The 24755-nt window shown below is 44.6% G+C and overlaps 1 protein-coding gene and 1 pseudogene across 1 annotated transcript; one reads left to right on the top strand and one right to left on the bottom strand.

Moving 5' to 3' along the window:
* Positions 1-208: 208 nt before the first annotated feature.
* Positions 209-4074, bottom strand: LOC133919889 (protein CPR-5-like). Its single transcript, XM_062364437.1, has 5 exons — positions 3665-4074; positions 2303-2359; positions 2180-2215; positions 1432-2100; positions 209-1344 (listed from the first exon to the last, which is right to left on the bottom strand). The coding sequence occupies exons 1-5, from the start codon at positions 3902-3904 to the stop codon at positions 808-810; spliced, it is 1539 nt and encodes a 512-aa protein (XP_062220421.1). The 5' UTR covers positions 3905-4074; the 3' UTR covers positions 209-807.
* A 12298-nt stretch (positions 4075-16372) lies between these two features.
* LOC133919888 (probable WRKY transcription factor 9) lies at positions 16373-18748 on the top strand (annotated as a pseudogene).
* Positions 18749-24755: the final 6007 nt, after the last annotated feature.

A 24755-nucleotide genomic window follows, 5' to 3' on the forward strand; every position in this document is an offset into this window, starting at 1 on the left:
AGTACTAGACTTTGTGCGACTTTGTGCTTGACCTCTATGTTAAGGATACTTTTATTTTTTATAAATTATCCGAAATGTCAGGTGTTATATCGAACTTTATAATAATAAATAGCTATATGCATAACTTTGCGCAGAGGAATATTCCTTCATCTTAAAAAAAAAATCAGTGTACATCACTGCTCTACACAGTACACACAACAAATCCGAATAATGTGTGCAAGTAAATAGAGATGGTACATTGATCTTGCTAATGTTACAATTTACAGCATACATGCATGTGAGAAACTATACCTAAACAACTCTATCAGTGTGTAATGGATTCCAACTGAAGAAAAGAATTGCAGCTTAAGGGATGAAGGATAAAGGGAGAGGAAGGAAAATCAACAGATTCCCATCACCGAGGACAGTGCCCTTACACAAAAGAGCCACAAAAAGGAGGCAATGAAATTGTAAAATATATTGTATTTTAAGCTTGCCTGGTGAAAAGAGGTTGCATAGGCGAAGGGAAGCATCTCGCTCTTGATATCGGTGGCGGTGCACAAAGGAGCACAACTACCAAAACCTGATCCATCTGATGTTTCAGTACAAGGCAATAAGAGAGATTTTGCTGTCATGCCAATAACTATGTCTACATTATCGGAGGTTTGAGGATTGAACGGAAACCAAACAAAATAGCTTTCCTCCTTACTACACTGAAATCCAGTCCATATGTATTTCACTTGGAAAAAAGTGGGTCAGACCTCTCCATCTTCACAAAATAAGTTTGACCTTTCAAGTGTTTATTAACCCCACCTAATCTCTCCATAATCAATCCTCAATGTTACTTCCATTGAATCTGGACTTCACATATTGAACTGCATGCTCCTTCCAGTCTGGCAGAGATGCAAATGGCAGCAAACCAGCCAAGCATGGGAGAATAAATGACAACAAAACATAAAATATGTATCGGCGAGCCCAATATGGCAAACCAACAGCCTTGGTCCTGTGAGTCACAGAAATAGGACCATAAAGTATGCGATGTAAAAGAGATGGGCAAATGTTTCCAAGTAAATGAATGGAGCAAAGGGCCTCCCAGAATATAAGCCAGACATTTCCATCACCACCCAGTGTGTCGACACAAAACCTTCCAACAGAACCACAAAGAACTCCCAATAACATAACATTGAACGTTATTGGCATGTTTGGTCCAGTCATTGCAGAACGCTGGAATACCAGCCAAGAAATTAATAGAATCATCAAAATTCCAAATGATATCCTTGTCGTTGCTATTAAATGGCATCTGAAAAACAGCAAACCCGAGTTGAAAGCTGACACTGAACTTGGCATCCACCAAGATTTAGACTCCTGCAAGAAAGGGGGATACAGAATATGAGCTTCTCATCAATGGCATTTGCTAGCAGCTAGTTCCTAACAAAAGATGGTGGCACATACCCTTGAAGCGGCTGCACAGGCTGCAGTAAAAGCAGTTATCCGCTGGTACGAGTAAATATATGTTCCATATCCAAAACAGACAGACATGAGTACCACGGCAGTAAGAAGCATATCTATAAGCTTCCTGAGGAGTTCTGCATGTCTTGTATCCTCCATTTGAGTCTTGAATTTCCCCTCTTTGAAAGAGGTTTTCTGAAATCCCATAGAAATTTTTATCTTCTCTAGCATGTGTGAGTAGGAGCTAAGTGCTAACTGAGATTGCCTCAATTGCAATTTTCTCATAGTAAGCCCTATTTCAAGTTCCTTGAGCTCATTCGAGCGAGCTTGCTCATTCAGAGATCTCTCAAATACACTAAGAATGTGCCGATCAATTTCTGGAGTAGATCTGCTACGAGGAAGGTGAACCAGCTGCTGATTGACACCCGCATGAAGAATAATCTGATTATCCACGGAGTTCAAGGGTGTGTCCTTCTGGACATTATGTATCGGACTTTGTGAATCAACACCATTCAACTTGATTTCAGTTACAGAATTGCTATCTTTGTAAGAACATTGAGGTATATCTTGCTCATAGACAGGTGTCCCATTGATTAGGTGAAGGGTCCTCAATGTACTGCCAAATGATTTCTCAAAGTTTCTCATGAAACTTTCAAATCTGTCACCATAAATCTACAGTACAACATAAGTCAGATACACCAAGCTTATGGAAAGTGGAAAGAGAGTGAGCAAGAAACTGGGCCGGTCATACATTTGTTAAGGACTCCTTCACGGCTGAGGTACACATCTGCATCCAGATTTGGTGTGAGGACATTCATGGTTTTGTTCTAGTCAACAGTAATCATTTATGAAAGACTGAAGACAGCATGTGTACCTTTGAGAGGATGTCAGGTTGCAATCTTCCTCCAGAACCACTGCATCTATTCAGAACCTGTAATAGAGGATGTGTTGGTCCTTGAAGCTGATCACTGGTGTCCCAATTAGTTTCACCCAATTCATTTAGGTAATTACACAACTTAAGTTATTGACAGAATGTACTTCCTCCAAATAGACCTTGATATATACTAGCAAACATGCAGCACACTATCAATTAGGATATTGGGATGCTCAAATCTATACACCTCGACATCAACTAGCATGCTGATGCTTGAACATTCAAAACCGCAGATTTTTTTTGGAAAAACATTCATGGTTAACCACAGAATGAACCGAGCCAAACAGAACTACAATGAAGGATAGGCATTTAAAATCAAAGCATCTTGTTCCAGTGGCCCCTTTGACTATCCATCGCCATTATTATATATCTAGCTTCACAAGGTGCATTCAAATGGTAAGTTTTGCATTGAACAACCAAAAGTTAACTTTTTTGTGAACTGAGCAAGAGCAATAGGATTTGAATCCTCCAATATCTCTTTTCTTTTCCTCCTATAGGAACTGAATTGTTCAAAATTCTTACACATTCTCTCCATTGCAAATGGGGCCTTCCTTCGCCAAGTAAAACTTTAACATCAAAATAGCACTATCTTAAGTTTGACGGAACACATCGATCTGTGGAATAAAACAAGGACCTTTTGCACTGAAACATACTAAAAATCTTCAGTGGCTTGAGCAATGCCTCATGCTTGGTACGAGAATGTAGTAATACTCCAGTTCCACAGTGCATACTCCTTAAGCAAATATCTACACAAATTGTTTATTCAATAAACCCTACCCAATAAGATTATGCAGTGGAGTCCATGTCACAGCAACGCAAGTGCCCTTTGAGTCTTTGACCCTCTTGGTGGTGGTGGTGGGGGGGGGGGGTTCACAATTCAATGAACCACATCCGCTTAAACAGCGATGAAACTTTTAAACACAATCATATCAAACGCTTGCTGAATGTTAACCAAAAGAACCTCTTCCAACAATACATGGCCAGGGGCAGCTTAACCTCTTTGGTGCCAACAAGTATTGTTCGAAATCCAAACAATTCCACCAAAAGCTGTAATTCTCCGCCTAAATGAAACTACGAATTCCTGAATAAATAACCAACAGCGTCTTCTTGATCGCAAGAGCGCTCGGAATCTAAACACAACAAAATTAATTTAAAAACTGAAGCCTTTGCACCCTCGCCATTCCTAATCTAATGACCGTCCAAACATGGCAAGAACAGGCAAAACAGCGAGAGGGGCGTAAAAATTGAATCTTTGGGTCGCCGGCCAAACAAGAAAGAGAACAGAGCAATAAACCCGCGCACCTGGGCAAGGACCGCCGCGAAGGACATCCCGAGAGGCAGCGCGAGATCCTGCACATCGTTGTCACCAGCGCCCTTATTGCCGCCGCCGCCTCCCCTAACGACCACCCGCCGCAGCCGCAGGGGCACTCCCTTCTGCAGCCTGGAGCGCCGGGACGCCGAGCCGTACGACGAGGCGGACGTCGCCGACGAGGACGCCCCGCCGGCCTCCGGCGAGCCGCCGGCGACATGGGCTCCGTCCATATGGGAAGGGGCCCGCGAGGCAGAGAGGGAGTAGGGTTTATGAACTTGAGAGGTCTGCAATTCTACCGTGGACTGTGTAGTACGGAAGGATTTTCTTCGCTCTGCTTGTTGCGCTGCGTCTCTCGTCTTCGCGTCTCTTATACGGCAGGAGAGGGATCTATTTCTATGAAATAATAAAATTTGAGATGGGAACACGACGGCGAAACGGCGTCATAATGAGGCGAGGTTGGCCGTTGAAGCAACCGCGGAAACTCTGATGAACTTGCGCGTGTATGGTAACCGCTCGGCCGCTGAAGCATCCGCGGAAACTCTGATAAACTTGCGCGTGTAAACACGGTTATAAATATGTCGGTAACCGCTCGTTTATTATGGTTACTGGATGATTTGTTCTGCACCGTTTTTATAAAACGAGCGGTTACCGATCAAATTTAAATTAAAAATTAAAAAATCAAATATTTGATAAAATCCGATCAATTTCTACTGAATTACTATGCGGTTACCGTCAGGGACAGATAATCGTTTACAAAATGGTAACTAAAACCCTAGTGTAAACACCTGCTGCCATATATGTGTTCCGTTGGATGTAGATTTGTTGCTTCCCTTGTATTTTTTCGCCTTTGCTTCAAACTTTCGTCTGAAAGTTATAATTTTCTTTCATGGTCTTAATAACTGATGAAATGTAGTACATTGTACATACCACGTTGTTTCCTGTAAACATACTAGTATCAACGAAGTTTAGCGGGCCAGTTGGAAATTCTCCTGTTTAACTAATATTTCTTCAGAAGAGAAATTATCCGAAACTGCAGGCCATTCTGCTCTCCTCTATAAAAAAACAGTTTGTAGATTATGTATTATAAAAAAATTAAATTATAAAAGTTATATTACATAATCTACGTAAGCTGATAGGAGACAGATTATTAAATTATTATAATATAAAGACAGGATTATAAGTTGAAATAAACCTGCCCTAAATACTCTCTGGATTGGGCTTGCTTACCTGACCGGCAGTCCGGCACGCTACTTTTTGCGTAGGCAAAGCAAATGAAACAGAAGTAATCAGTCTAGTGTGGCCCATGTTTGCTTTCCTGGGCCTGGTTCGTTGTCACATTAGCTCCCTGCTCAAAACTAACGAACGGCCCATACTACTGCGCAAAGGCCCATCACATCGCTGTCCCTCTCCCAGAAACCCGCGTTAGCTAGGCCCGTGGCAGTGGCACCACGCGCACCGGTGTATCCCTCGCTCGAGACTCGATTCGTAACGTCCCACGGCCCGGCCGTCCACCACGCCTCGTTCTCCCATTGCTCGCTGGTCGCTCCGCAATCGGCGGGGATTTCAATTTTGTTTTATAATTTTTTTCGTTTATCAAAATTTCAAGAAATTTTATTGAAATTTTAATAATTTTTCGTCCTCTGCTCTTTAAGCACCTCGCATTAGTAAAAAAAAATAATCAAGAATTAGATATTTCTTTTCTCTTTGAAATTCACAAAATTTCGTCAAAATTTTAATTCATAATCGGCAGTGGGCACGCTGCCTTCCAGTAGCAAACTAAAGACCACGCGCCGCCCATGAACGGCTTCCACCCAGCCGCCGCCTCGGCGCCGGTTAATTACCACTTAAACAGGCGGTGGAGCACTGCCCGGGTACCCGGTGTTGGGCCAGTTAATTACCACTTAACCGCCCATGAACAGCTTTACTTCTGCTCCCTACTTGTCAACCTGCAATGCTTCCTGCTGAATGAACGACAATCTTTCTTTGGTTTCCCATGATCCATCGATCAAGCATTCGTTACTCTTGCACAGCACCATAGAGTCTGACCGTACCAACTTGGAATTTTCGAAATTATCTCGAACTAGTCTGCTAGGAAAGTTAGTAATAACTTCATAGAGTTCTGATGCTCAGCATAGTTTCCCTGATGTTGATACGACTCATCCAGGTTTAATTTAGGATATATATGCTGTTGGGGTTGCTGACCCGACCTAGGATTGAAAGAGACCTGCACAAGATTTTCACTATGCCTAGCCCGCTGAAATATATCACGCCATCTTAAATTTCCCTCCTGCTGTTTTATCGATCATATATACCAAGTACCAAGTCGCTGGTAGCACCTAATCAACGTAACTACGTACGCACCTCCATACAAGCTTGTGGCTATGCATGTCCACTTATCACGCCTGCAGATATACTGAGTTGTTGACATGTATCTCTTCGTCTGATGAAAGGCCATGCCCATTCATGCATGCATGTGTGCTTTGATAGGCTAGCTGTATATGACGATCGATCTATCTCTCTAAAGACGTCCAAATGGGCCGTGTCTACTGGACCGACCCGAGGCACGGTACTGTAGGCACGGCCCAGGCACGGCACGGCCCGATTACCGACGGGCCGGGCCGGCACGGCACGACGCCACGGGCCGTGCCTGGGCCGAGCGCGCGGCACGACGGGTCGGCACGGCACGGCCCGGTCAAGTCGGGTCGGCACGGGCACGGCCCAGCCGTCCGGCCCGGCACTATTTTCTATTTTTTTATTTATATTTTTAATTTTTTTAGCTATTTTTTTAAAAAAAATTTATCTATTTTTAAATATTTTTTATCTATTTTTTATATTTTTATCTATTTTCTATATATTTTTTATGTATTTTTTCATTTTTTTATATTTATTTTATTTATTTTGGCCCGTCGGGCCGAAATCGTGCCCGAACCGGCCCGACACGGTACAGTCACCGACGGGCCGTGCCGTGGGCCGAGGGGAAGGCACACGGGTCGGCACAGCACGGCCTGTTACTGTAGATGGGCCGTTTGGGTCGTGCCGTAGCTGGGCCGTGCCGAGTCGGACCCGTGCCAGGCCGGCACGAACGGCCCATTTGGTCATGTCTGTATCTCTCTACGTAAAATAACTCTGTTTCAGCAAGACGTCCTGATTGGTCCGATTCCACGCCTGCCTCTCAAACGCCATGGCAGTTGGCAGTACTGAAACGGAGTGCACGCAAGACAGCAAAGAGGCTGTTAATCGCGCAACAGCCGCTAGCTAGAGAGCAACAGCCGTCACGTCGCGCAACAGCCGCTGAACCGTCTGGTCTGCGTGGTTTGCGATGCGCTCACGCGAATGCACATGACAATCAATATTCTTCAGAAGCCTCGGACGGAGCTGGCTAATCTGTATTGTAGGCTAAACAAGAGTCAAACGGGCCATATCCCGACTAATGCGTGCCTCGGTCGGTTCGGTCGAGCCGGTTTACGTCGCACGTATCCTGATGCTGCATCTCCTCGATCTCCTGCTCGCCGACCGACGAGCCCTAACTAACTACGTATAATAATCCACTTGCCCCTTTGTTCGAACCAGATCCAAATATGTGTATCTCATTGGGAGCAAACTCTTTTACTATCTCCGTTCTCTTTTAAAAATTATTTTAACTTTTAACATACAGAATTTTACGCTTCTTGATTTCTCTAACATTCATTCAATAGTACATAAGTCATCAATTTACCATACTCATTGAAATTAAACTTCACTTTACAATAGACTTTAATATAAACACTCTAGTAAAATACCACTTAAAAACCTAAAACGACATTTATTTAAAAACAAAATCAAAATTTTAAAACGACATCTATTTGAAAATGAAGGTATATCTTCATATTATGATAATAAGAACTAATAAAATTTTATTTATTGAGATCCAAATCTGCACTCGAACTCATGGCTAACTGACGTCATAAATGGAGATCGGTCACAAGCAGGCCCGCCTGCTGCATGCGACTACCGACCGAGCAGCAAGAGATTCACGAACGGCCATGGCCAATTAGGGGCAGCACACGTCGTTCCGGCGAGGGATGCGGCCGGGAATTCGCGCTCTGATGATTATTGGATAGAGTACAGGCCATGTCCGTGGAGATGGGCGCGCGCTTGGTCCAGCAGAGTTCAAGTTGAACGCTGTTTTGTTTACACGCATCGGGTGCCGTGCTCCATCGAGGTTGCTCGTCAGTGTGGGAGAGAAGTACTCCCATCGATTCTGCTCGATCTCGCTGCAGATGACGGACGATAAATAAACTGATACGTGTTGCGTTCCAACTTGTCCAGCTTTTGCTAAATCCTTTTTTAAGGAGTAAAGAGAGAGCTCACCCCAATTGTTGTTAAATCTTTTTTCTTTCTAATGCCTGCACGCGCATCCATTAAGCCAACCACATGCATACCCATATTTGGTAAGCTCACCCGATCCAATCCCCCATTTTCATTTTTGTCGCTGAGTTTAAGTTAGATTGGTCAGAACACACTCTCCTTCTGTTTTAAGCTGCATAACATCCACGATCCAGGCCCTCGTTTTTCAGATCACGCTTTAAATGTGGCAAAAACAAACAAAAGAAGGTGAAAAAAATTCCATATATTCTTGCCATATTCACCCAACGACGCAAGCAATTATGTTACAAAAGTTGTAAGAAAATAATCAGAATGGAAGCATTTATGTTATAAGTTGTAAGCAAATAAGAATGAACTCAGAAAAAAATTAGGACAAATGAGCAAATAATTTGACATGAATTCAGATATAATAAAATGCAAACAAAATTAAAATTAATTTTTGTTTTAAAAAATAGAGCTTAGGTTTAACATCGGAAAAAAATCAAAACCAACATAAAATTTGCACATATGATAACAAAATTAGGATGGTTGCAAACAAAATTGAAAAGCGATTTGGTGTATTTTGCTAGGCAAATTAGAAGCAGTGTATAGCAAACTGGTAGAGCTGCAAACAAAACAGGAAAGACAATTCGACTTATTTTGATAGGCAAATTTGAAGTAGAACATATACAACTTAGTATAAAATGCAAAAGCAAATGAACAGAGCGGAGAAAGGAGCGAGAGGTTTGGAGGATGCAGTGCCATGGCAATGCACGACCCCCGGCATCCTCATGCAAATTGCATGTAGGTGTGCGTGGGAACCGCCGGCAGGGTCGGTCTTGAAATTTCGGTGACCCGGATCGAGATTAAAAATAGAATCTCATTAAATATAAATTTTGAAATATTTATATAGCACAGTGACTCAAAGCAATATTGTTATATTTTTTATATCAAACAAATAGCAGTTGCATACATCGTATAAAAAAATAGCATAGAAGACAGAACACATATACAATATACATATACATATGGGCGCCTGGGTTTTAGAGGCCCAGGGCGGCTGCCCCGCTCGCCCCCCTCCAGGGCCGCTGGATCAGGCAGCTTCATGCCCGGGAGAGGTGGACAGAGCCGGCCTTGAGGGGGTCGAGTGGGGTGGCCATCTCGGGCCCCAAAACCGAGGGGTCACTTCTCGTGTACCTGTGTATAACATGCATGTCTAACAGTACGATAATAAATAGAACTAGGTCTAAAGTAGTAGGTAAGCCTAGCAATTCGCACGGTAGGACGCAAGTGGCATGGTTCCTCCAGTCCATAAAAAATCAAGTAACCTGTCTGCCTAGCCTATTTGGTTGTTTGTCTATTTCGTGTTTTCTTCCATCCACATAGTCCAGTTTTCTGCGTTTCGTGGGACCACGACTCCAAGGTGTCCCGCATACCCACAACTTCGATCGAGAACATGCGTCAGTCATTGCCACATGAGTTTTTGTTACTAGTTTTTCTCCTCTATAGTTTCTACTCCACCTCAAATAGATCCGACCCTTGCTGAGATCGTATGTTTGAAATACGGAAAAGTCTCCGCTCACTCCGGCAATCAATGAATCCAGCGTTTGTACTATGGTGCTGGCACCTGCGAGCAGATAGATCTAAAGCTACTATTGCTGCAAGCTACTTGTTGTATATACCGATGAGTAACTAGAGCTGTACGTAGCAAGTTGTACATAGGCATGTAAGTATCTCTACCTAGCTAGCATGCATTAACGTAAGCATACGTACGTGTACTTCGATCCTTCACAATTTTATTCCCGTGAGTATTTACGATAATTTTGTTCCAACTTACCGTAACAGATGCATTCCAGGTTCTTCAAATTTATCATAAATGCTCGTAAACTCTACTAAAATATTATATTTGTAATTGATATATAAATGTTTCAATATTTATGTTCAATAGATCTTATTTTTAATTTTATTTTGAACCACTGAAATCTCAGAACCCAGTCCAAGGGGAACAGAGCCAACGGAGGTGGCGACTTCACACCCGACGGAGGTGAATGGACGGCACCATCCCGGATCCCATGCATCTACTGAGGCGGTGGCTCGGCGTCTGATTGAGGTGGAGAGACAGCACCATCCCACCATCCCTGGGCTCGCGAGCCGACGAATCCGCAGAGGCATGCCACACCCTCAATATGGCTAGATTCGCAGCTCCATTCACACGGGATGACCGACGGCCTCACCGTGTGCCTGGATCTTCGAGAGAGGGATGTGGGGCAGACTTTTTCAGAGTAGAGCGGAGAGAGAGAGAATAGCAACGCAATGAGGAGATGCTTTTTTTTTTTTATACGGATGTGAGGGGTTTGGGGAGAGTAGCATCGTTCCCCATGTCCTTCTCAGATGATCGGTGAACGAGCTTGTAGTCCGGTAGCAAACTTTAAAGTGGAGGGAGTTGGTCGGAGGCTTGAGTCCTCGATCTCGCACGTCCCGTAAAAAAGTCTCTTAACAAAGGCTTAAAAAGAGAACCCGATATTAAACATTTTTGAAGGATCGACCAGAGTACGGGCGAGGGAGCAAACGCTTGGAAAGAAGAATTTCCCTTATTAATTAAGTAACAATGTTATTACAATCCAACTGTTGGTGCGTGTGTGTACGTGATCATAAACGTAAGACTGATCTAGAAACGTGTGTGAGACTTGTGTAAGTAACTTTACTGCATGCTGAAAATTATCATCACTCCCTTATCTCCAAGGAAATTAATAACGTAGGAAAAGAAAATGGTCAGAGTCAAGTATTCCGTCCTACAAGACTCGTGAAACTATATCGAGCACGGGTCTCTAATGAAAGGATCAACTCGACACGATGTCGAAAGATTCCATCTCCGACTTGGAATTTTTCACCCAGTACGTGTCTACCGTCAGAAACACCAACGAGTACGGCTCTGCGTACACACGCGTCGCGTAAGTAACATATGTACTTGAAAAATATATGATTAACCTACGTGTTGGAAAAACGAGTGCCGTTGATTAATAGATGATTTATACAGGTCGATCTAGAATTCTTTGGCCATGACCACATCCACGTGAAACGACCCATGGAATTTCAGAAGATGCCACACGGCCAACACACTAGCTAGCCCAAGCACGGGTCGTCGCCGGTCTTGATCGCCGAACTAAACAACAACGTACGGCAAAGACAACAAGACCGTTCGCAAAAAAGAAGATATAAGACATGCTATAATACTACGAAAATTAGGTCATTACTGTCCTTGTGGTGGTATTACTAGTTGAACTTCCGTGCTTTGCCACTAACTAAAAGAATTCCACATTATGCTAACATGTCGATCTGCCTTCACGTTTTTCACTCCCTTGGCTTTGCCACGTCATCTAAGGCACTCTGGCCCGCGTGGTACCTTTGACCCTTTGCTCATCCTAGATTTTTTAAATAATATTATTTTATTAAAAAATTGTAAAAAATATAATTAAAAATAGAAAATTTGTATATATAGGCCGAATTTGGTCTCGAAAAATTTGTCGAACCCAACAAAATAAGGAGAAACAGATGTAACTTTTTCTGTAGATGTTCGTAGAGTAAAAAAAGGTCAAAACCGGAGTTCGTATGTAAAAATTATACCTGTTTTACCGAAGACACTCTGAGTCACCTATTTGAAACATTTGTTATATTGTTTATTTCAATTCTGCAGCTACTTTGGGTCGAAATGAACAGCTCAATTGAACTTTAATTCCACTCTGATTCCAAAAATTTGAATCCAACCATTAATTTTTTTATTCCCTTTGCTCTCAAGCTCTGGAGTAACCTGTAATTCAAATTGGTAACATGGTCATATGTGATGGGTCACTATTCTGACCCGTTACTAATCAGTCATACGTGATGGGCCATGGTTATGAATCGTCACCTTGACCTTCAGCAATAAAGATTAAAAAGATAAAATATCCGCTTCCTATCGGAGTCATAGGTGATAGGTCATGATTATGATCATTTACCTATGACCTTTGGCAACAAAGGTTAAAAGGATAAAATGTCATCTTCGTATCATAATGACATGATAGCTGAAGTGGTGAAGAGATCGGTGACATCCTAAAAGGGGGAGAGGGTGAATTAGGACACTTATAACTATTTCGGCTTCAAAAACAACACAATATAAATCTATATCAATTTCTATTTAAATATGCTTTAGGTTTATCTAGTGTGTCTACTCTACCGATCAAAGCACCTGCAACCTATCTAAGAAGGTAAATTGCAAAAATGTAAATGCGAAAACGTAAATAAGTCAGAGAGAGCAAACTCGGCACAAAGATTTTTTTTTTCCATGGTATCGATGGTATGAATGCCACTCCTAATCCACGTTGGAGCTCCACAAAGGATATACTCTCGTCGGCACCCGGTCACGACTCTTGAACCACCAAGTCACAAAGATAAGGACTCCATGCGGATAAGCCATCAAGACAGCAAGATAAGGTCTCACCACTAGCCTCTCTTTCGGTTTCTTATCGTTGTGATCACTTCGGAGCTTAAGCCACCAAGACAAGGGTCTCCATGTCCTAACACAATCGCCTTGTCGCTGCTCCACATCAAGTCAGAGGGTCAACAAGCTTGCCGGTGAGTCACCAAGACTCCAAGGTGCTAGCGTACCATTTGGTACAAGGTTAGATCACTTCTTGATCCACTCTCTAGGTAGCAATCACCTAACAACACTCTCTCTAAGCCTATAAGCACTAAACACTCTCTAATCTTATGCTTAATCACTTTAAACACTTTGGTGGCTTGGATGTCTTCTCAGGTGTACATGAACTTCTCTGGACTTCAGCACTTTCAAATAGCCGAGTGAGTGGGTATTTATAGCCTCAAACTTGCACACTAGCCGTTAACCCAACGACTCAGAGAAGTTGTTAACACCGGATGATCCGGTGAGAAAACTAGTACTAACGCAGGTGGTAAGGGTGGTTCACGCGCGAGGGGAGGTCGCAGCTTCGATTCAAATGGAACGCAAAAACTGAAAATAGTTTGAAAAATTGTGTGGCTTGTGGGTCATGTGTGATGGACCCCTATGTTGGGGTGACTCGGGTGAAAAAAATATATTTTCATCAATCATATGTTGGGCTAACCCGTCATGTAAAAAATGTGAAAAATGTTCATCAGTCATAAATGATGGGTTACTATTACAATCTATCACCTATGATCTTCATTAGTGACAGGTCAAGTTGTCACTCGTCACCTATCATCAGTGATGCGTTCGGGGTGACGGGTGCGGAACCCATCACTAAGGACACTTGCCACCTATCACCCATGGCTTTTTTTTTCACGTAGTGGTAAGAACCAGTAGTGAAAATGTATCACTGTCGGTTTTTAATCTCTCGGGTCCAAACCATAATGGAGCCGCTAAGAAACAACACTAATACTGACTATCAGTGCTGGTTCTAGTCACGAACCGCCACGAATTGTTGCTACAGTGTTGGACCCGGATTTTATTTCCAATGCAACTTTAGCTCTCGGTCCTCGCGTTTGGCTTGACTCACAGATGTGCTCTCTATCTGCCTTATCTCTTCCAAGTGCTCTCTCTCTCCCCCTTATCTCTTTCCTCCACAAGTACCTCTCTCTCTCTTATCTCTTTTGTGCGCTCTCTCCCTTATCTCTTTCCTCCACAAGCAGACTCCATGGCAGGCTGCCTTACCAAGCTCGTCTGGTTCGACACCGTGGGCAACCTGCTCGTGTGCCCACCCATGGACGTCGTCGAGCAGAGCCTCAGCGCGTGGATGGACATCACCAAGAAGAGGACGAAGAAGAAGTGGCGTGCTTGGAGCTACGCCGACGAATCCAGGGTGGGTCCAAGGTGCGGGTGACGTCAACCATGATGGCCTCGTCCTTGTGTTTGAGTTGATTTGTTCTTGTGTTCGAGCAGTATATTGATGAGATGAGTCGATTTGATTATGAGATGTGTTTGTATAGATGAGACGAGTCGATTTGAGCATGCAGCGGTGAGAGCACCACATCGAGCAGTGATAGGAGAGGCAGTTGAGCCAGCTCGAAAAGCCTACTCGTTTATTTTTTTTACCTCCCCTGAAACTTTTCACTACCGGTTGGAGCCACGAAACAGCATTGATAGTCACTGACTATCAGTGCCGAGTAATCAGTTATGGTTCAATACCTGTTAGTGATGACGGTTTTGAACCACCACTGATGACATATTCTGTAGTAGTGGGCGGTGATGACCTTTTCTGTTAGTGATTATTAGTAATGTTTCAATACTTGTCAGTAATGACGATTTTGAACAGCTACTGATAGCATGTTTTGTAGTAGTAGACGGTGATGATCTTTTTTTTTTAGTAATGATGGTGCTGGGATCCATTGCAACTTTCGTTTAGTAGTGATGGCAAGGGAAGCCAAGAGGATAATGAGAGAACAAAAATGAGGTTGAAATAACATTGTGTACAAGTTTGGGTTGGTCGAGTATGCAATTGCTCCCGATTCAAAAGGAGAAGAGGCGAGGCGTACAATAGTCCATATTTCTGCAGTCTTATGCAATGTGAGGGAACTGGAGATTGAACGGATCACCACCGCCATCAACTGAGCTTTTGGTAGTAGAAAAGATATTCCTGGCTAATTGATTCTATTAGCATTATCCATACATGCTCGATCCCAAAGCCATGCCTTGGGATTTCGTATGGAGCTCCTCCTCTGCCGAGGACCTGCTGTTTTTCCCTAACAATAAACATTATATTTATGTAGTACAAGTCAGAGATGTCGCAGTGAAGCTTTCGTCCTAATCAGCTGCGTGATTATTGTATTTACAGGGGTAATAATATATTATATATGTATGCTGTTGGTGTTAATAAGAATCTTGAGATCTGTTCCAAGTCCAAGGTCCACAAGGAACAGGTAAGCCAGTTTTTGGGTTCCAACAACCAGTTGACCTCAATCATCATGAGAAAGCATATGGGAGGGAAAAAAAAAAAACATGATCAAGATCGAAAATGTAGTATATTATTGTAGAGAGAATAGTTTGAGCAGAAAAATAATGCAGAAAAAAATGCTAAGTGAAATTCTGTGTGGCCCAAGCAAGTTGACTCAAGATTTTATATGCATGGGAGCAACTTGGCCGGCCTTCAAATTAATTCAATTGCAACCCTTGCAGGTGTTCTTAATTGGCGGTGAGCGAGGCACTGAAATGGCTATGGCTTTAGAGGATGCAGACGATGCAATGTTGTGAGTCAACACATTGCAAAGGTCTGAGTGAAGACATCGAAGCAATAATATAAAAGTTGAGGATCACAGAGCCTTAGAAAACAAAATGGCCACGGCTTAGTTTTTTTCTAAACCATTTGTAGGTTTCGCTAGGTTTACATAAAAGCAACCCCAATCTTGGGAATTTTTTGTTAGAGAAGGTCATGCGATCGCAATATTTTTCTTCAGAAAGGAACTATAGCATTTTCATCAAATGCATGTTGCCTTTTTGTTTTGTTCTCTTGATGAAGTCTGTACAGCTATATATCTTCTTCCATCATAAATATACACTAGAATACTAAATTATTGTGACATATGATAAGTCAATAGTTGGAATACAGACAATACAACATTGAAAGTTGACATGTAGATGCATGCTTTAAAAGAAGTGTGCTACATTCCATGGCCCGCAATTTGATCTGTCCGGTCCAAAGGTTAACGGGGGAATTAAGGTGTGGGTGATGATAGCAACATCAGCCGTGATCATCAGAAAAATTCCAAAGAGTTGACATGGGCTCCATACAATGCTCCCTTAGCGTTGGAAAAGCGCTCCTCGCATCACATGACCGAGCCCACCACATCACTTGGTGGGTATCCGATCCCTTGTCATTTGGATCACACCACCGTGCACCACACGCCCTTAGAATTAATCCATCCATCGCCATTGCTCTCATACATGGACTTGACTTGTAGAAACAGCATGCGCTGTGCGTCACTGACATGTAAGCCCTACATAGATTAATATTGGTAGGTGGTGTATGCAGCCATGTACCAAGACTATTTGTTGAATAGGAAATGACATGAGATAATAAGATTAGGAGATGAGTCTCCCCTCCTCATTGCCTCTTTAATACTCCATCTGTTTAGAAATAATAGGTATATTAATATTTAATTAAATTATAAAAATATGTAATGTATAAAAATTATATAACTAGATTCACAATTCAAAATGATTTTACACTGTATAGATTTTGTAGCTATAAATGATATATTTTATTAAAAAAATCTTAGCTAAAATAAATATGTCTATTAGTTTTAAATAGAATGAGTAGGTGTTAGAGACCCAGACATTGACTTGGATGCCTCGGGAGAGGCAGCATCAGGATTTAAGACCGTTTCTCCTTTTAGCTTACGAAGAGACAAAGGTACACAAGGTAGCTAGATAGAGGTCGATCAGAAGCATGTCATCCAAGAAGAATAGGGCGGAGAGAGATCTCTCCCTGGAGGTGGAGAGGAAGGAGGACAACCACAGCGGTGCAGGCGACGGCGATCGCCGGGACAAGGATGGCGGGGTGGACAAGAGAGACGGGCAGCTCAAGCAAGGAGAGACGCCCAAAGAGGAAGCGGAGGAGATCAAATATAGGACTCAACAAGGAGAGGAGATGGAGGACAAGCAATTAGCAGAGGACGGCGACGACGAGAGCGATGAAGCGGAAACTCGTCCGGAAGATAAGCACGTGGTAGAGGTCGCCGGCAACGGTGACTGCGACCATAACCAAAACACCATGGTGCAAGACGAGGTACGCACATGCACTTAATTAGCAAGAGCTAGTCGTGCTAGCAAAGCACTAGCTAACTGTAGATTTTGTTCATCTTTTTTATGACTTAGATTTCGTTCATCTTGATTGTTTGCTCTTGGGCACGACATGGGATCGAGTACTTCTTCAGGTGAGCTCGATGCAGGAGGAGATGGAGAAGATGAAGGAGGAGAACAGGATGCTCCGGCAAGTCGTCGACCGGACCGTGCGCGACTACTACGAGCTGCAGATGAAGCTAGCCACATATCAGCAGCAACCAGCAGATGAGCCTAAGGTAATACTAGCTAATAAGTCTAGAGAACTAATCGATAAGCTTGCTTAGCTAGGGTAATCGTATCCAATAGATTTAGTTTCTACCCGGCCCATGTTCTACCAGCTAGCTAGCGCTCCTCTCGTGCACGCTTTTAATTATATACTCTTCCACGTGACACGTACGCCATAATTACCATATCAATTGTGTCACTCACACCTTGTTATTCGAATTCAAGATTTGATTTCTAATTCTATGGGCAGGAGCCCGAGGTTTTCCTTTCCCTCGGCGCCGCCGCCGCGACCGGCGGCTTCCCGGGAGCGAAGCGCAAGGAGCAAGCGGCGCGGCGGCCTTCGGTGGGAAGCGATGATGATATGGACGACGGCAAGGAGGGCCTAGGGCTGTCCCTGAGCCTGGGGGCGTACGAGGAGGAGAAGCTTGAAGCAGGGCACGACTTCGACGGCGCCACCGCATCAGTCGGTGCCGATGGAAAGGCGAAGGGCTACGCGCTGATGGAGAGCAGCAAGCTCGGCCCTCCGGCCGCCAGCGATCTTGCCGCGGCCGGGATCACGAGCCAGAGCGTCAACCCGGCCAACCGCAAAACTAGGGTTTCCGTGCGCGTCCGGTGCCAAGGCCCCACTGTAAGACACACGCTACTGCATCTCACCAAGTTTTTGCTGTTGCATGCATATATGCCAATTCCATGCCGATTTCACGGCCAAATTGACGAGTAATCCGTGTACGTGCAGATGAACGACGGGTGCCAGTGGAGGAAGTACGGGCAGAAGGTCGCGAAGGGCAACCCGTGCCCAAGAGCCTATTACCGGTGCACCGTCGCGCCGGGCTGCCCCGTGCGCAAGCAGGTAACCAAATTTGTAATACTTGAGCGCATGTGCATATCTGTGGAGAGAGTGGAGACGACTACATTTTGATGCGCCGTTTGCTAGGAATTACAGCATCAGTTGCGTGAGCATGTACTCGAGCTCGATCATGTGTGTGCATGGACTGATTTTGTGATGGCGCGGGCGTGCAGGTGCAGCGATGCCTGGAGGACATGTCGATCCTGGTGACGACGTACGAGGGCACGCACAACCACCCGCTCCCCGTCGGCGCCACCGCCATGGCCTCCACCACCTCGGCGGCTGCCACATTCATGCTGCAGTCCAGCACCAGCTCCTCCTCCTCCACCTCCGACGCAGGCGGAGCCTCCGCCGCGCCTCCCTACCTCAGCCACTACCTGCTCAACTCCACCTCCCACCACTCCTCGGCCTCACCGTTTCTCAGCACGCCGCCGTCAATACCCGGCGCCTCTGGCGCCAGTGGCATGCAACATCCCAATTCCCAACCTGTTCGGGCATTCGTCCATGGTAGCTCAACAGGCGCCACACCTCAATTACCTGCGGTATCAGAATCCTTCGCACGACAGTGGTGGCCTGGAAAGGGGCAAGATGCCATTTTGGAGCACCGGCGGTGAAGACAAGACGGCAGCTAGCATTGCCCGACAATGCCGGCGCAGTCATGTCGGACCCGAGCGAGTTCTCAGTGGCGATCGCGGCCGCGATCAACAGCTTCATGGGGAAGGACGGGCAGGTGATATGATGGGCAGCAAGGTCGGGAGAGTAGTCAGTAGTGAGACACCAAGGCTAGCTAATTGTGGAAAATTAAGGGGGGTATTTCATCATATTTGTTGTGTGTAACAGATCAAGATAGAGGGGGGGGGGGCACATTGGAGAATTTTTTTGGGGGCATTGATTGTAATCATTTTTCAGGTTTTCTCTTTTGGAACAGATCGATTGCAATTGTTCTTCACCGTAAATTACAATATTTGTTCACTTTTTGGCACGCTCATTCAAAACTAGTGCACAATTAAAGGTGAGGGGCGGATCTAGAGTATTTCAACGAGGTCAGAGGGGTCATGCGACCCGACGAGTTCTTGATAATTCTACATAGATATTAGATATAGGTAGCGAGCGGTGCTTAGTAAGTAGGCAATGATGTAGTGTTCTAGTAAGACTAACCCAACAATATTTTTTTCCTGGATCCGTCCCTGTTAGAGGTAACAAGTTATGATGATTTTACAATATGCAGAGAGCTAGTTTTTCCTTTACCTAAAAAAATATAGGAGAGCTACGCGTCTTACATTAAGAGGTATGGAATATATAGTAGGATTTTATATTGAAAAAAGGTATTATACATAATATTAGAGTTTTTTTGAAATAATAATTTTGAATTGGTCTTATATAATCAAATTACACAAAATTCATGGCCTGTGAGGATATATAGAGGATAAGGATTAATTACAAATGTATTCTCGATTGTATTCATCTTCTTTTGGGCTTGACATAAATTCTGAGGGAATCTCAATTTGAATCTCACTCGCTAAACTTTGAACTAGGTGCTTACACTACTACGGAATATGTCATAAATAATGGCTCATTAATGCCGGTTGTGTAAGAATCGGCACTGAAAATGTATCAGTATCGATTCTTAACCTCCCGCACTTAAACAATGATTGATCCTCTAATAACTAGCACTGAAACAGACTATCAGTGACGGTTGGTGTTACAAAACAGCACTAATATATCAGTGTTGGTTCTAGCTACGAACCGACACTGATAAGTTCTATTGTAGATCAGATCCGAAATTTTCATTCAATGAGATTTTGGCTCGTCAGCTAGCTCATCCTCGCCAACGACGCTCCACCTTATCTATTCTTCCTCTCCTCTCTCTCTACTTTATCTCTTCCCCTTCTCTCTCTACCTCTCTCCCTCATGAGTGAGGCCGAGCGTGCGGTGGAGGCGGAGAGGCAAAGGTAGGAAGCGTTGCAGGAGGTACACCATCTTCAGATGGAGGGCCACCTCTTGGGTCGGAGGTGGGAAGCCTTGTCTCCCATCCTCGACTTCGATCCCAAGCAGCGGGGTGTCTACTACAATCGATTCTCCTTCGTCGACCTCTCAACATTCAACCTCGACGAGGAGTGTAAGTTGTGCTTCTTCTGTTTGATTCTACATTCTACTTCATCTTATGCCGTCCATCCTTATTTCCTTTGTTTTTTCCCCACACGACAGTGCCCCTTGGTCTGATGAGATTTACTAATGCAGTCTACAAAAAGAAGCGAGGTTACCAGCTTTGTGAAGTTGTAAACATTTTGTCCATCAAGATAACCTACTTGGATGTTGGCTTCCCAATCCATGTATATGGCACTGCCATAGCCAGAGATAGAAACATATTCTTGTTATGCATTTGTTTTTAGTGCTAGTTTGCAGAACAATGGGCATTCCATATGTGTGTGGCAGTACTAGTACAACTAGATGATCCATAGCTAGCTTATGATTGAGCTATGGACCATTAACAGGTTCATCATCTATAATAACAGCTTTCATACACTGTATATGCCATTGGAGTATAGTTGAGTAGAGCCGTGTATACAGAGGAGCACGTGGTGCAGTCAGAGCGAGCGCGGTGGCAGAGCACGGCGGCAGTACTAGTAGCTGAGCTGGCTTGTTTTCTTCTTTTTTGGCACCCGTTCCACCTATCATTGCCGGTTCGTGGCTCGAACTAGTGGTGATGGTGAGTTTCTGTTGGGGGTCGCCATCAAGGACCCCCGACACCTTTGGGCTCTACCGATCTAGGCCCGAGGACCATCAGGCTCAGGACCCCTTTAGGGCACCATGGCTTCAGAGGGGTCCCAAAGGCCATGCCTTCGGGGCCCTCCGGACTCTCGGAGCCATCAGACCTTCAAAAAGATCAACCAGAAGAGGGTCCGCTGGGCCGCCCCCCACTTGTAGTGAAGTGATCGGTATTTAATACCCATCAAGTAGTGCCCGCTTGACACACTGATACAAGTGGTGGTCGCTAACACACCGGTGCAAGTGGTGGCGTCTGACACGTTGGTGCAGTGGGGCTCCAGAATAGACGACTAGCTTCTGGGACACCTGCCTTTGTAGCGAAAATGGCCCTATTAGGTCATGATTGTGATTTTGTTGATTAATGATAACATAGTCATTGGAACTAATATATTTGTCAAGAATATATGTTAGTATGTCTCATAGATGCAATACATGAAGAAGCCACCGCAGTCAGAATAAAGTTTGGTTGAATTAGAGAAGTCCTAGAAAAAATGACTACACCATCATCGTAAGGTCCATCATAGAGGAGTTGTGAACGCCAGAGTGTTTTCTTGTCGGGTGTTTTTACACGCTAGATGATCTGACAATGTGGAGATATGAACGCCAGAGCATTTCTGAGTTGAAACTCAACGATGGTACATGCCGGAAGGTTCGGTGATCAGTAGTATACACGTCGGAGTATATGCTAGAGCAATTGTTACAAAGAGGATTGCAACACTGGAAAGACTGAAGGACTACATGCTGGAAGGTCCAACGATTGAAGTGTGCACGCCGGAGTATACGCCTGAGCATTTGTGCAGAGAAGATGTCAAAGTCCGATTTGGTGTAGCTCAACACGCCAGATGGTCCGGCGATGAAGAAAAGCAACACCGGAGTATTTTGCACTAAAGAAGGCGCGGGATGGCTCAGTTAAACACACCGGAAGGTCCGGCGATAGAGCTGGTGAACACGTCGAACCATCTGATGTTTACATTGGTTTTGAGTGGAGTTCTAACAGCTAGTTTTTGAAGGTGTGCACACCAGATGTTCTAGTGAGTACAATCTGTCTACACCGAAACATCCGATATATACATAGAATTTGAGCTGGTGGGGTAACGGCTAGTCCGCGGGGTTAAGGCTATAAATACCCCTTCACTAAGTCATTTGAAGGTCCTGGAGTCTAGAGAAGCTCATATACACTTGAAAAGACATCTAAGCCATCAAAGTGCTAAAGGTGATCATCCAAGGTGATTAAACACACCATTAGAGAGTGATTAGTGCTTATAGGCCTATAGAGAAGTGTTGCTAGGTGCTGCAACCTAGAAAGTGTATCAAGGAATGATCCAACCGTGTACCGAGAGGTACGCCGGTGCCTTGGAGTCTTGGTGACTCGTTGATAACTTGTTGACCCTCCAACTTGGTGTGGAGCGATGACAAGAAGATTATGTGAGGACGCGAAGGCTCTTGTCTTGGTGACTAAAGCTCCAAAGTGAAGACGGCACACAAGTGACTAGGAGAGAGATTAGTGGTGAGACCTCGCCTTGGTGACTTGGTGGCTCATCATGCTTGAGGTCTTATCTTGGTGAATTGGTAGCTTAAGAGTCGTGACCGAAAGAGACTTGGCGACCTGAAGCATATCCTTTGTGGAGCTCCAACATGGATTAGTGGTGGTTTGTGTGCCATCGATACCACGGGATAAAAATCTCTTATATCGAGTTTGCTCTCTCTACCTTATTTACGTTTCTGCATTTACATACTTGCAATTTAACTTGCTAGAGTAGGCTGTAATCCTCTTGAGTGGTAGACTAGATATACTAGATAAGTCTAGAGCATATTTAGATAGAAATTAAGATAAATTTATCTTATGAATTTTTTAGAGTCATTAGTTTCTAAGTGTACTAATTCACCCATATCCTCTCTTAGGATGTCATCATTCCTCACAACCTCACTAGCAGTAGTGATGATTTACAGGGCTGTCCCTATGCCTTGCTAGACAAGAAAAGAACTTGCATATCTACCGGCCTTATATGGGCCAGTTTGTACATTCACACTCTAAATATCAGTATAAATACTGACCCTTGGCCATCCAACAAAGGGGAATAGAATTTCCTAAGAACTCTAGGCACTCTACCCTCTCTACTTCTCCAACCTTGAGCCACTCATGTGAGTTTGTTCTCGCTGCACTTTGTTCATGGAAGTCATTTTCTTTCACCAACAGCTGGCATCGTTCGTGGGAATTTGTGTGTAGAGGCATTAGGAGAGATAGGATGCCACCAAAGAAGAAAATTACCAGGTTGACGGCCCAAATGGTCGACTCCCTGACCACACTAGTGTGAAAGTCTACACGACTATCGTGACCAAGCTCACGCTACACCGGTGCCAACCTCTCAGCCGATCGAAATGAGGGCCTCGTGGCCACTGGCGAATCGGCCACGACCCTGGCTGGGGCAGGTTCTAGGGGCCCTGCCATTCTGGGGGCCCTTCAGCAGCAGCAAGGTGCGAACCTCACTGCATCCCAAGGGGCTGCTGCTAAGGCCACAGCCACAAAAGCCACTACAGCTTCCCAACAGGCGCACGTGTTGGCCCTCTAGGCTCAGCTGGAGGTGTTGTAGGTGGCCCTATGGGCCGCACATCTGCCTATAGGCATGACTGTGGTAGCACCCGTAACAACCAACGTTGCGCTAGCCCAGGCGCTAGGGGTTAGCGAAGGTCTCGTCATCATGACTTAACATCATTGTGTGCCATCCGCGGTCGACCAACGGGTGGCTGAGCCTCGGGCCTGTTGGCGCGAGGCCCCGCTTGTCAACTCCGACTCTCCCTTTCAGGGGGACCTACATGGTGTGCTCTTCCCAGACATACTCTGGACCCCCAAGCTACCAAAATCCAAAGGCGATTCGGACCTAGAGGAGTTCACTTGTGCATACGTCCTCACCATCGAAGCTAATGGAGGCGGGCAAGCCACCATGGGCAAGTGCTTTCCTCTCGCTCTGGCGGGAGTAGCCCTACGATGGTTCTAGGAGTTAGAGATCAGGTCCATCTATGCCTAGGCCCAGCTCAGGAACATCTTCTGCAATAACTTCTAGGGTACCTTCGTCGAGCCAGTGACCTCCAGGAGCATGTATGCCATTAAGCAACAACCTAGTGAGACCATCTGACAGTACTTTCGGAGGTTCACCTAAACCATGGCCCAGGTGAAGGGCATTTCAGAGTCGTCGGTCATTGACTCCACCACCCAAGGTCTGGCCTTTGGGCCTCTGTTCAATCGACTACATCAACACCTGGTGCAGTTAATAAGCACCCTCATATGCAAGTTCGAGGAATATGCACGTGCAGAGGAGAAGTGGCTCCGTCAGGAGATCGTGCGTGTCACCATGACCCCCTGCTGTGAGGCCAAGAACCCCACCTCCTAAATGGGGTTCTCGGATGCCCTACCACTTTCATCGGTAAAAAGGGGCTCTGAAGATGCCGAGGGCGTTAGGGCGCCCAGGCCCCAGATATCCACTGGATGACCCGGAGTATCCGCTCGGACCCGGAGACTCCAGCAACTCATCAGAAGTAGTAGAGCACTAAGGATGTCCAGGATCTGGATATTCCGGACTAGGCTGGACTCTTTGGGTCCTGGAACTTGACAGGGATAAGATTATGAGCTGAGATTCGACAAGGAATTTTTAGAGAATGATTGATTTACATATAAGACCTTTTTACCACTTGTGATCAGCCAAAAAACAACAATACATAACCATGATCACAAGTAGCAAAGTGTGATCCAAAGATCAAAGAAGCGAATCTTTTCGAAAAAGCACAAAAATGACATTTTTGCAAACTTCTAGCTACTAAAACTATAAAGCTAAAAATAATCAATTGTATGCAACATATCAAGCCACGTTACAAGAATCTAGGATATTTAGCTCACTTCTCAACTCGCAAAATATTTGCTCATCTAATGGCTTTGTGAGGATATCGGCTAGTTATTTCTCGGTTCTCACATAGCGAATATCGATATCCCCTTTTGTTGAGTCGTCTCTCAAAAAGTGGTGTCGGATGTGTTTGGTTCTTGAGTGTTGCACAGGATTGTTGGTTATTTTGATGGCACTCTTATTGTCCCAGA

This window comes from Phragmites australis, chromosome 5, assembly GCF_958298935.1.
Source record: "Phragmites australis chromosome 5, lpPhrAust1.1, whole genome shotgun sequence".
Lineage (NCBI taxonomy): Eukaryota > Viridiplantae > Streptophyta > Magnoliopsida > Poales > Poaceae > Phragmites > Phragmites australis.